We start from the raw sequence: 13,006 nt of genomic DNA, 5'->3' as shown, positions 1-13,006 counted from the left end.
CACAAGGGAACAGACATTTGATTACTGTACTTGTCAGCCAAACAGAACCACCCCCCACCTCCCCCATCCTGCCTAGGGGAGATAACAGACCTCATCTGTGTTGGAAAGGACGCTGTGGTCTGCCTGATCAGCGAACAAGCTCTCGTTCTGGTTCATTCACATTTAGCAAAACTAAACACTAAAGGAGAAGCCAGGGAGCTGAAATCTTAAACATAGAGTAAATTATTTATAGAGGTGTGCTTGACGGACCTCTTTAAAAATGAGAATGTGGCATCATTCGATTGGGCTGAAATTGCGTTTTGTTTGCATAAATCAGATAACTCATAATGGGGTTTGAAATCAAGACACCATCTTTGTATTTTAGCACATCTCGCGTGTTCGGTGATGTCAGCCTTTTCCAGGAAACACGACTCGGAGGGAGATTGCGTCTGATATTCTGCAGTGTGCAACAGCTCATCGCTCTCTTCTCCATTTAGTGACCTTTGAAAGTGTGCTTTGTTCACGTCACATTTAATGTTAATAACAATACTGCTGCAACCTTATTCGGGTCCGGTTTTCATCAAACCTCTTGTATCAGGCTACCGAGGTCAGCACCCGCTCAGCAGGGGAGGTGTGTTTGGTCTTTGATGTGCCCACACTTGTAAAAGTATTCGCAAGTAATGTTATAGATGATTAGGATGCTGGATAAAATTATCAATTTATTTTGATACTGTGGATCCGATGAGAAAGAAACCTTGGTTGGAAGACGTAATACACTTAAGTTAACAGGATGAGGAGTTCAATCTTGTTACACTGTCAGACTTTATTGGATGCACCAGAGAAAACATCTACAGCAATGTATGCACAGTCAGTCTGAAGGAATTCAGCATAACCAGTAAAAACAAAAACCCCATGAAAGGAATTCACTGTCAATGCACGAAATAGACATGAGAGTTACAGGAAGAACACAAGAAGAGGTGCATTAGAGTATTTACAGCGCATGTGCATGGTTAAGGTGTTCAGCAGTATAGCCTAGTAGCGAGAATATATCAGCCCAGATCACTAAAGATGAGAAAAAACAGGAGCTCCTAACATGTCTGCAGTCCCATGGAGCAATTTATGACATTTACTTAAGAACAACGCAGGCTTTGTGAAAATCAGGAAGGCCAAACTGGAGCATAAAAATACCCTAACCAAGACCCAGGGCCATCAGAAAGGTCGCTGTCTTTGTTTGTTAAGCAGCCAGCAAAGAAAATAGCAGAAAGTTCATTCTAGCTGCACCCTGACCCAACTGCACAGAGCAGAGAGCCACAGAAACAGAGAACACAGAAACCGAAGTTGACAAATCGACAGTTTTTGGATGGAAATGAAACTACTGTAACCTTGTAACCTATTCATTTCTCCCCGGGTCAACCGTACGCACTCCTGCCAGTTCACCGGGAGAAGATATACTCGGTGTAGCTGGTCCACAGCTTGTCCTCTCCGGGGTCATTACTGCCGTATGAGCAGGTCCCGGTGGAGTTACAGGCCACCATGTGGAAACCAGCCTCGGCCAGCCGGTCAAACGCCTGCTCCAGAAAGTTGTACTTGAGGTAATACCTGGAGGTGTACTTGTCAGGTGGTCTGTCCGGGTCGCGGCTTTCGTTCAGGGTTTCCCCAAACACCTCCTTAGCCAGCGAAATTTTGCTGCACACGGTTATTCTGGCCACCCTGCGGAACTTGGCGTCCGCCTGGATGTCTCTCCCGATGGTGTAGCTGCCTCTGTAGCCGATGGTTATGTAGCCGGAAGTGGCTCCGGGGGACCGCAGGGTTCGGTCCGAGGAAGAAGAGGTGACCGGGCTGCAGAGCTCAGCCTCCTCCGGCTCCCCGCTGTCCTCCGTGTACGAGCTGTCTTTGCTCACCGTCGCCAGGCGCCTCGACAGCTCGGGCAGCTGGAAAAAGTCCGCTTCTTTCTGCAGCCTCCGCCTCTCTTTGAAAAACTCCGGCAGGGAAAGCTCGGAGTCCCGTAGATAATCCAAAATGTACCGGAAGAGAAAGCCGTCCCGGTCGAAGAAGAAGCGGCCCTTGCTGTCTTTCGGCAGGGCGGCCGGGGAGCTCTGAGTGAACTTGGTCCACAAGAGAGAGTTGGGCACCGCAGTGAGAGTTTCAAGACGGGTCACATACACCTGGCCGCCCACGTTTAGCTCCACTATCTCAGGAAAAGTTGAACTTTGGCTGTCGGTTAGTGCCATCTCTCTCACTCTCTCCCCCTTCTGTCTCTCTCAGTCTGTCTGTGTCGCTTTTAGGCGACCTAACAAGGAAGGATAGTTGGGGAGTATCCTCACTGTACAGAAATGTTTATATTGGTTTGGCTGTGTGGGAGGAGAAGGAAAAGGATGGCCAACAGAGACATTAACTGTTCGGCGGAAAGCTCTGAAAAAACAGAATGCTGCTTTTAAGGTCTGCATGTAAGCCTCGACTTCCTAGATTCATATCTATCTGTGATATTCTAGCAGGGGTGCAAAGTGACACAGTTTATTTGTTTAACACCGATCTTAATCTCTGAAGCAACAAGTTTTTTTTTCTTCTATTTTCTACTTGTTCTTTGTTTAACTGGGAGCGAATGACTTGAGATAAACCCTTTTTGCAAGTGTTTTCCACCCAAGATAAGCAACAAGAAGTCAAGAAGCAGAGTAAAATACAGAAATCTCCTAGAGTGTATAAAGATCAGTATAGTCATCTTTTAAACCCCCTACTGGCCTGTAGGCTTGCATTCTGAAGCCTCGATTTTAGCACCGAGGCAGATTCGATTTGTTGAAGCCAAGCCTGGCTGTATTTGAAAGAAAGCGTAAAGCATACTAACAGTTAACATTGGAAGGCTTGATTTGCTGCAAGTGTGCATGGTACAGGCTCAGACTTGCCAGCTGTTGCAAAGTAACACCAAAGCTGCAGTACAGACTTCTTAGACTGTCTGTTAGCACAAATTAGTATATTTGACATATTTAGTTACAATACATAAAAAATAAATAATAATAACAAGCCCAAAGGCAGCAAAATGAAAAACACAGTGAAGCAGTCCAGTTGAGTCCAGCACTTGTCAGTGGCAAGGGCTCCAATAATGCAAATTTTAAGCCTTAATGCAACTCAGACCTTGATACTGTTATCTGAGGTAGAGAATTTGGCACAGAGACTTAAAAGTGCAATTTGTACCAGGCTGTAAACATGTGTATTTGGCTCTAAAGTTTGCTGTTTTAACATAAAAGTCTGCAGGGACTGCCTTTTTTGAGTTTTTTTTTTAAAGTAAGTAAGTAAGTTTTATTTATATAGCAACTTTCAAGACAAAGATCACAAAGTGCTTTATAAAAAAAAAAACTGAGTTTTTGGCGCTTTCACACGGTTATTTTTTTAACCCTTGAAGGGGTAGTGATAATCAGGAAAAACTCTACACCCTTCCACCCCCACCCCGTCAGTGTGATTGGACTATAACACTGTTAATCTTACGATGCCCAACACCGTTGGATGAGAGCATGGGTAGGGCCAGTATGAATGGAAATGAGTACATCAACTCAGCAGTACTTTGTGCATAGTTTAATTATTTCTGTTTTGCTACTTTCTGCTTTTACACCCTTATGCCCCCCTTATTTATTTTAAAGCTTTAGTCGCTTATTCTTTTTGCACATTAATTGCATGATTACAGATCAATCAATCGCATATAGCACCATTTAAGATAAAAAGTGTCATTCTGTATAATGAGTGTGTTTACGTTAAGTACTTTAAATCTATTTTGAATGTACAACTTGTGCATTATTAAGCTACTTAAGTAGAATTGTACATTTTATGTTTCAAGTATAAGTCTAAATACTATTTCCACTTTGCAGAATAATAATCCATCTTATTTCTTATGAAATATTCTGATTTGCTACTCCCTCACCCCCATTTCTGTTGCTTCTTCCATGCCGCCCAATTTAAAAAAGTCTGGAAGCACCCCTGCCTTCAGCTTGTATCGCTGATTTTACAACTGATCCCAAGCAGAGAAAGCAGCATATTTAGATGCTTGTTTAACTTCCAGTAGACCTGTAAAACGGTGTACGCTAATCATCTTTCAAACATAAAAGGGAAGCAATATTTTTTTTAAAAACCCTTTTATTTTATTAACGCTACGCAAACAAAATATTATGTCTTACAAGATTTGCCTTAGGCATCGTGCAGGTGAATGAATGGTGAATGTTGTGATCACCTGCTCTAATGCCTTTGCAGCTCACACACTGCTTTAAGTATTGTAAGTTAAAAATGTTTTGATATCTCTGACAACATTCAGAAAGGCCAGGATAAAACTTATTTTTATATGTGCAAGCAGTATGCTTAGCTGGGACCGCATGCTCCAGTGGTTTTCATACCCCATCATTGAGAACCAGCAGCAGACAAGTTGTTTTTATGAACAAGTTATTATGACATCTACAACAGCCCTCTGACTCCATTATGTTTACATGGAGCTCAACAGTATTAATAACACTTTATTTAATCTGTCACATAAAGTAAGTGGCATGATTACAAAAAGCTACGATAACTGTAAACAGTTTGACCCGAGGCTTCTGCCCAAGCACTTGTTTTTCCTGTTTTTTGCTTATTAATGGCCTCTTGTTGGCCTCTGCAGAGGGTCCCGGTGATGTGGAAGACATCATGCCTCGTCCCTGTACCAAAGACGCCCCGTCCCAGTGGCCCCCAGGATTACAGGCCCGTGGCACTGACCTCCCACATCATGAAGACCCTGGAAAGGCTCATCCTGGACCAGCTGCGACCCATAGTAAGACCACATCTGGATCCCCTTCAGTTCGCTTATCAGCCTCGTCTCGGAACAGAGGACGCCATCATCTACCTGCTCAATCGTGTCTACACCCATCTGGACCAGCCGGCGAGCACTGTGAGGGTCATGTTTTTTGACTTTTCCAGTGCTTTCAACACCATCAGGCCGACCCTCCTGGGTGATAAGTTAGCAGCGATGCAGGTGGATGCTTCTCTGGTGTCCTGGATTGTTGATTACCTGACAGGAAGACCACAATATGTACGTCTCCCACAGTGTGTGTCTGACAAGGTGATTAGCAACACAGGGGCACCACAGGGGACTGTCCTCTCCCCCTTCCTCTTCACCCTCTACACCACAGACTTCAGCCACTGCACAGAGACCTGCCATCTTCAGAAGTTTTCTGATGACTCTGCGGTGGTTGGATGCATCAGCAGGGATGATGAGACAGAGTACCGGGCTGTGGTCGACTCCTTTGTCACGTGGTGTGAGCAGAATCATCTGCAGCTCAACGTGGCAAAGACCAAGGAACTGATCGTGGACTTCAGGAAGACCAGGAAACACTTGACCCCTGTTTCAATCCAGGGGGTCAGTGTTGACATTGTGGAGGACTATAAATACCTTGGAGTACACATTGACAATAAACTGGACTGGGCTAAAAACACCACAGCACTTTACAGGAAGGGCCAGAGTCGTCTCTATTTTTTGAGGCGACTGAGGTCCTTCAACATCTGCCAGAAAATGCTGAGGATTTTCTATGAGTCTGTGGTGGCCAGTGCGATCCTCTATGCTGTTGCATGCTGGGGGAGCAGGCTGAGGGTCGCAGATGCCAACAGACTTAATAAACTGATCCGTAAGGCCAGCAATGTTGTGGGGATGGAGCTGGACTCCCTCAAGGTGGTGTCGGAGAGGCGGATGCTGTCCAAGATAAAGACAATGTTGGATAACACCTCCCACCCACTCCATGACATGTTGGTCAGTCACAGGAGCTCGTTCAGTGAGAGACTGAGATTACCGAAAAGCACCACTGAACGACACAGGAAATCATTCCTGCCTGTGGCCATCTCCCTGTACAACGCATCCACTTAACACACTGTTTGCTGCTACAACTACACATGTTTCTTTTCCAAATATTTATTTATAAGTGACTTATGTATGTATGTATGTATATATATGTATATATTGTACTATTCTTAGTTAGTGTATTGTCTGTCTTGTCTTAATGTTGGTTTAAAGTGGAGCACTGTAACAAAAAATAATTTCCCCCAGGGATCAATAAAGTATTCTGATTCTGATTCTGATTCTGATTCTGATTTGTTGATGTTGGCTCAAAAGCTGCACTCACAAAATAAGTTCAACAGCTTTTGTAGTTTCATAAGAGCTGGATTCATCTGCAGGAAGCCTATGTAATGTAACTTTAATATATTTAAATATGTCTTGTAATTATTATATGTAAATTTGATGTTTAAAAAATATGATTTCATTAAAAGCATTGTTCAAATGAGTGGTGCTTGTGGCTGTAGTTTGTAGATTTCTTGTCATAGAAGAACTTTCTCCTCTGGACTCTGCAGAATTTAAAGTTATCTACAGACCTCCCCAGTTAAGAAATTGAAGCAAAACAGGAAAGGTCTACATTGATGAACGATCCTTGAATTGGTTCCAAAATGAGACAGTTTATTTGTGCCTGGGGTCTTGGTGTGTTCACTACCAGACTAAAAGTAGAATTAAGCAGGAATTCAATATAAATGATGTACCAACATAAGCCCAAACGCTGCACTGATTTCAGCTTAGGACCAAAGACCTCTTTGATGTAGTCTCGAAGCATGCCGAAGGCTGTATCCATATTTCAGTCCACCCTCCATTATTACTTCAGAGGACGACCACTGACACTATTGCACATAGTCTTAGAAGAAGATGTAATTGGTCTGTTATCTCAGATAATGAATTTTGTTTGACACACAAACTGTTCATAGGAGAGACTGCTGATTCAGATCAACCTGTGCTGCTGAAAAGAACCGTTGTCATAAAGTTTCTTGGGAATAAGCAACATCTGAGAGAGAGCACAAAGATTCAGAAATATGATGCACATAATGTACAGTATCAAGACCAGTTGAGATAATGTTGCACTAAATTTTGTTTTACATAAATGTTATGTAGCATGAAACATAGATTTCAGGTTTTCATACATGAAAACATGAAATTCTACCATCAGCTTTCTAAACAAACTACTACTTTTGAATACAGCTCTCTAAGTGTCCGGCTCTTGCTGCTGAGAGCACATGAGCTTTTCTGGCTCTTAAAGTTCTTGATTTTACAGGAAAAGCTTCATTTTGTCACCCTACTTTCTCTAAAGCCAGTTTCAAACTCTGGACTAGAGTGACATCTAGTGGACAGTTAGAGAAGAAGCGGTTCATCTTGATTTTCTTGCTCATTGTAGCTGTGGGGTTAAGCAAAATGGGTTCAAGGTGTTTAGATGCAGTTACATCAGCAGTTATTACGTCTTTCTACCATCTTTGTCCTGTTAGACCCACATGTCCAAAATCAGATTTTTATTCTAACACCATAAAGAAGGATTGAGGAATGTGCCTAATTAGATGACGCGATTAATTCTTCCATTTTCTTCTGCTATTGCAATTCAGGGCCAACACAGAACCATTCACAAATTAACATTAATTCCAGTAACCGCATGTCTTTGGACTGTGGACCCTGGAGTACAAAGAATATGCTTACCACACGGAAATGCTCTGGCTAGATGGTGGATTTGACCCAGGACGTTCTTGCTGTGAGGTAATAATGCTAAACACCATGCTTTAGTGGTGACTGGGTGGTAGGGTAATCATCTTTAATATAAGTACCCTAAATATTTGAACAAATATAACCACATTTTATGAAAAGAACAATATTTATTAATATTTGAAACACACTTAACTTGGGACACAGGAATGATTGTAGAAAAGTTTTCTTCAACAACTGCAATACACATGTATATTTTCAAAAGGTGACATCTCTGGCCCCTTTCTGGCCCCGACACAGTTGACTACAACACTTTCTTCTGGATTAAGCATCTCATATTCTCTTATTCATCTCTTATTCTGTGTTTCTCTTCATCCACCAGGATTGATTTTCAGTACTGGAGGGCTGAAAATGGACTTTCCCACCCCGTTCATGAGTGAGGTATGAAAAACATATGAAGCTAATTTTGTTAAGCACAGTGTTATTGTGAATTGCCCCTACTTAAAATGAATTCAATTGGGCTGAATTAAATTTCTTTAAAACATAACAACATCGTCCCCTTCAGAAAGCCAGCATGATTGTAGCTAAAAGAGCCTGCAATCACCATCTCTCCCCTTGTTTAGGGTTTGGCTATGTGACAGGATTGCATGTTTGTGTATTGAAGAGGTTTGCTATCATCTGGCTGACACTTTTGAATTTGTTGAAATCTCTGACCCTTTCCTCAATCATATTAACAGTGATTCAACATAATCTGTAACCCATTTGACTACACTTTGTGTTTATGTGAAACTACACCTCTGCCAGATACTGATTCCTTCCTGGACTTGTTCCCCATATCTTCTGGGCTCAGTGAACTCCCTGTCTAACTTCACACAGAAGATTATTTGCTTTAGACTCTAGCATTTCTCTTGAACTTTTGATTTGGACTGACTAAGCAGTCTTTCTCTTTGCTTAGATGTTGTTGTTTTTTCACCCTTTGTCTGCTGTGATTTTATGGTAATTTGAAACATAAAATCTTATAACTAAACAGGGAGAACCATGAGAAAAAGTGTTTTTTAAGAGTAATCTGGCAAAGAGGATAGCAGAAATTGCAACAATAAAGATGTTTTAGATGGCCTAAAAGAAGTAACGTATTTTACCAAAATAAATAAGACATTACAGGCTCTGTAACGGATCCGCGACCCGGGTCCGGATCGGAGTCCACTTGCACAGCGAGTTTGGAACAGATCATGACTGGACCCGATTTGGATCGGTCGCTTCCCAGCTCATCTAGCCCGGATCCTTTGGATCCGTTGTTGATTATAAGCTAGAATGATGCCCGCTAATGTTTGGCTCGAGTCTCCTAAAACCACGCTTTCCCTCTGAGAAACAGTTTCATTACACTTTAATACCGTATTTAAATGACCGTGGTCTTCCCTCATTCTCATATACGTCACAATTTTCTCACAGCAAAATCAAACAAATTAGTGACAGTGAATATGGAAAAGTTTCCTTCATTCACTGCAACACACCTTTGCACATGGGCTCGTGAGCGCATGTGTTGTGCTGTATGAATTTTGACAATATGATGCGGTGTTTATAAAGGGACTGAGAAGGAAAGGTAAATTTCGAGCAAATTTCATTAAAAAAAGACAAAACAGATCTACGCTCACACCTTTGCGCGTGCGCACACGAAGTGCTGCTCTTATGGAACGCGCGTGCGTCATATTCGATTTGTGCATGTGTCTGTTTGTAACGTCGCTGAAAAAGCTGCGGTTTGAAATTTTTCTTCTGCACCTAAATTTTCTGGTTCAGATGAGTTCAGTGAGAAGCGCTAAACGTCCAAATTTACGGAAAAGCACACTTAGCGATTCAGTTTCTTCAACTTTCGTTTTAAGTGAAGGTAAGTGCAATCTTTAGACTAAAAATCAGCAAGTACAAAAACAGAGTATGTTTTGGCTTCACATCTTACTTTTAATATATGTGTTTCAAATCTAAACATTTTAAAAATGATATCCAGTTGATTATGTCAGAAAAGCACTTTTTAGTAGCTACATTCTACTGTAAAGGTGATTTTACTGCTTACCTGTTAGACGCAGCTTGTCTGATAAAAATTGATTTCCTTTTGTATATTAACTATAAAAACAAAGAGTTTTTAATTCTTAAAGACCCTTTTATACGATTTTAGGCCAAATTCTATATTAACTATAATAAATATCTATCTATCTATCTATCTATCTATCTATCTATCTATCTATCTATAAACAATGAGTTTTTAGTTCTAGTGTGAATGTCTCTAAAGACTTTGACAGGATTTTGGGCCAAATTCTATATTAACTATAATAAATATCTATCTATCTATCTATCTATCTATCTATCTATCTATCTATCTATCTATCTATCTATCTATCTATCTATCTATCTATCTATCTATAAACAATGAGTTTTTAGTTCTAGTGTGAATGTCTCTAAAGACTTTGACAGGATTTTGGGCCAAATTCATTTAGTTGCTTTGAGTCTTTCTTTACTGCTGTGGTGATTTCCTCTTTTTCTGAATTTTAACAGCTACATTGTGAACAAACAAACTGACATGTGAAAGAGATTTTTTTGCAAGAAAATGTTGTGATCTGTTGCTATGATATGAATCATAACAATATCACGCTTTGTTTTTGAAGACACTGGGAAAATAAAATTCTGTATTAAGAGCGGATTTCATAAATGGGTGTGATTCAAATATTATTCTGTTCATTAAAAAGAACAAGCTGGCACCGTGAAGTTTATATCTAAGAGAATCTGCACTGATTTGCTTCTGATGGAAACATGCTCAAATCATAGTTATGAAGTCTGATAAGCTTTGTGTTAGAGACTCACTTAACCCCATGTTTCCCTTTCATTTTACAGCCATGTTGAGAAGAAGCCAAAGACTTCAGTCTAATGGCTATTACGGCAGCCAAGGAGAGCCGTTAATCTCCTACAAGGAGACTTTACACAGGTTAGTGCTGGTCTACATGTTCTTTGTTGTCATCCACTGACATAAATGGTAAATGGTAAATGGCCTGTATTTATATAGCGCTTTACTAGTCCCTAAGGACCCCAAAGTGCTTTACATATCCACTCATCCACCCATTCACACACTGGTGATGGCAGCTACATTGTAGCCACAGCCACCCTGAGGCGCACTGACAGAGGCGAGGCTGCCGGACACTGGCGCCACCGGGCCCTCTGACCACCACCAGTAGGCAACGGGTGAAGTGTTTTGCCCAAGGACACAACGACCGAGACTGTCCAAGCCGGGGCTCGAACCGGCAACCTTCCGATTACAAGGCGAACTCCCAACTCTTGAGCCACGATCGACATAGATGCATGTTTTGTAATCATAATCCATTTGTTCCTCCATGTACATTTTTTCTTACATGATTTTGTTTTTTCTATTCTGAATTTTTAAAAGGCGACAGCCCCGTCCAGTCCCTGACAATAACGACCAAGACACAGTTGAATACAACACTGATGACTGTGACACTGTGGACTACAACTACGATGACTGTGACACTGTGGACTACAACTACGATGACTGTGACACTGTGGACTACACCACTGATGATTTTATTGACTACAGTAGTGGCAGCAGCAGAGGTCTCTTTAGAGCCATCAAGGCATTGGGACTTTTGGTCCTCATGCTGGCCTTGTGTTTTGGTGAATGATCTCCTTCCACAAACAATTACAGTCTTTCTAGTACTATGTGCTTTTCTTCTGGATTAAGCTTCTCTTCTTATTCTGTGTTTCTCTTCATACACCAGGATTGATTTTCAGTATTAGAGGGCTGAAAATGGACTTTTCCACCCCGTTCATGAGTGAGGTATGAAAAACATATGAGGCTCATAATATGAAATGTACTTTTTTGCTGAAAATTTATTTAGATAATGCCAGTTTAATATTGTCATAAAGCTGTTACGTAAACGTAAATGGTCTCTTCTCAATTGTAGTACTCGGTGGACAGGCAGGTACAAGACATTCAGGATACCCGTGAGTACACTCTACCATTAGACACATGCACATAGACTTTTCTTACTTTGCTATCTGTATATCCTCCCTCATAATAATCACCATCTTTTTTTTGTCTCTCAGGACCACAGTGTAGATTTCATCCGCTACATCACGCTGCATCTACTGAACAAGTGGGGCAATTGCGAGGATTCGTGTCTACGCAGCTTTCGAGTTCAAAGAAAGCTGGCACAACCAAATTCCCATGAAACCATCTTTAAAAGAAAAGAGAGGAAAAATGTGAAAGTGAATCAGGCTGCAACACATATTTAAATATTGTATAAGGGAAAAAATGTCCATTTAACCCATTTTTTTCCTCAAGCGAATGTCCATCCTACCAGGTAAGACATGTCTGATTAAGATGTTTGCAGTCTGATTCACCTCACCCCCAACCAGCCGTGGCAGAGGGCTTGCCCCTCCCTGAGTCTGGCTCTGCCAGAGGTTTCTTCCTGTTAAAAGGGAGTTTTTCCTCTCCACTGTTGCCAAGTGCTTGCTCAAAGGGGATCATCTGATTGTTGGGGTTTTTCTTCTCTTATATTGTAGGGTTTTTACTCTACATATACAGTGCTGGACTGAATTAAATTTCTTGTAAAACATAAAAATTCTCTAAATTGTCTCCACTGGAAATTTAGAGATATTTTTAAAACAACACGAATAAAATTTTAAGAAGAAGAAATTTTTCATGTCTTTTGGTATTCTTAATTGTCAGTGTATATTAAACAAGCGTGATAAGGCCGGGGTCTTTCTGTGTGGAGTTTGCATGTTCTCCCCGTGTCTGCGTGGGTTCCCTCCGGGTACTCCGGCTTCCTCCCACCGTCCAAAGACATGCAGTTTGTGGGGATAGGTTAATTGGATAATCCAAATTGCCACTAGGTGTGAATGTGCGAGTGAATGTGAGTATGAATGGTTGTCTGTCCTTGTGTGTTAGCCCTGCGACAGACTGGCGACCTGTCCAGGGTGTACCCCGCCCCTCGCCCCATGACAGCTGGGATTGGCTCCAGTACCCCCCACGACCCTGAAAGGGATAAGCGGTAGCAAATGGATGGATGGATGAATTTTGCAGATTTCACTGGAAATTTTTATTTAATAACCCCAAATTTGGACTTATTGATAACAGAAACAAGCTTCTACACTCATTTTATTTAGTTCTGTTAATTTCAAAACAAAGCTTCTTTTCCTTTTTCTTGACTAATGGTGTCACCTCCTGTAAGTTGGCATGACTTTTGAGTCATATGTATAAATTCTAAATGAGTGAAAGTCAGGGACTGGGCCAGATCGGACGGTCTGAGGCAGCTTTGTTCTGGTCTCCACCTCTGTGTGGAGCTGCTTCCTTTAGCTCATCCACTCACATCTGCAGGTAGTTTGAAATCAAGAGGCTGTGCATTTAGGAGCTGTGGTGATAGATCTCCACCAGTTTGTATTCCTGCCATGGTAGTAAATGGGCTCTGTCTCTTGTCTTCATTTCTCTGCGTTTACTCTTTAGTAACTTTTGTA

At 41.5% G+C, this 13,006-nt stretch overlaps 2 protein-coding genes across 2 annotated transcripts; one reads left to right on the top strand and one right to left on the bottom strand.

The window, feature by feature from the left end:
- Window positions 1–782: 782 nt before the first annotated feature.
- LOC146718817 (BTB/POZ domain-containing protein KCTD12-like) lies at window positions 783–2,344 on the bottom strand. The gene has a single exon (XM_085455982.1). It carries the CDS (start codon window positions 2,208–2,210, stop codon window positions 1,413–1,415), a length of 798 nt encoding a protein of 265 aa, XP_085312108.1. The 5' UTR covers window positions 2,211–2,344; the 3' UTR covers window positions 783–1,412.
- Window positions 2,345–9,178: 6,834 nt separating this feature from the next.
- LOC146718816 (uncharacterized) lies at window positions 9,179–12,179 on the top strand. The gene is made up of 6 exons (XM_085455996.1): window positions 9,179–9,374; window positions 10,373–10,463; window positions 10,920–11,164; window positions 11,269–11,327; window positions 11,455–11,494; window positions 11,597–12,179. The coding sequence occupies exons 1-6, from the start codon at window positions 9,179–9,181 to the stop codon at window positions 11,719–11,721; spliced, it is 756 nt and encodes a 251-aa protein (XP_085312122.1). The 3' UTR covers window positions 11,722–12,179.
- Window positions 12,180–13,006: the final 827 nt, after the last annotated feature.

The sequence above is a fragment of the Copadichromis virginalis genome, linkage group LG1 (assembly GCF_057382275.1).
Source record: "Copadichromis virginalis isolate Kocher_CV1m ecotype Utaka linkage group LG1, C_Virginalis_male_GT1.1, whole genome shotgun sequence".
Classification (NCBI taxonomy): domain Eukaryota; kingdom Metazoa; phylum Chordata; class Actinopteri; order Cichliformes; family Cichlidae; genus Copadichromis; species Copadichromis virginalis.
The sequence above is the reverse complement of the archived record's forward strand: the minus strand, read 5'-3'. Positions and strand labels throughout refer to the sequence as shown.

Bases quoted from the DNA above. Each gene is read 5' to 3' on its own strand.
- LOC146718817 (XM_085455982.1), bottom strand. From the start codon at position 2,210: ATGGCACTAACCGACAGCCAAAGTTCAACTTTTCCTGAGATAGTGGAG.
- LOC146718816 (XM_085455996.1), top strand. From the start codon at position 9,179: ATGGAACGCGCGTGCGTCATATTCGATTTGTGCATGTGTCTGTTTGTA. The intron at 9,375-10,372 runs GTAAGTGCAATC...TTCATTTTACAG, and splicing joins AACTTTCGTTTTAAGTGAAG to CCATGTTGAGAAGAAGCCAA. The intron at 11,328-11,454 runs GTATGAAAAACA...TCTCAATTGTAG, and splicing joins CCACCCCGTTCATGAGTGAG to TACTCGGTGGACAGGCAGGT.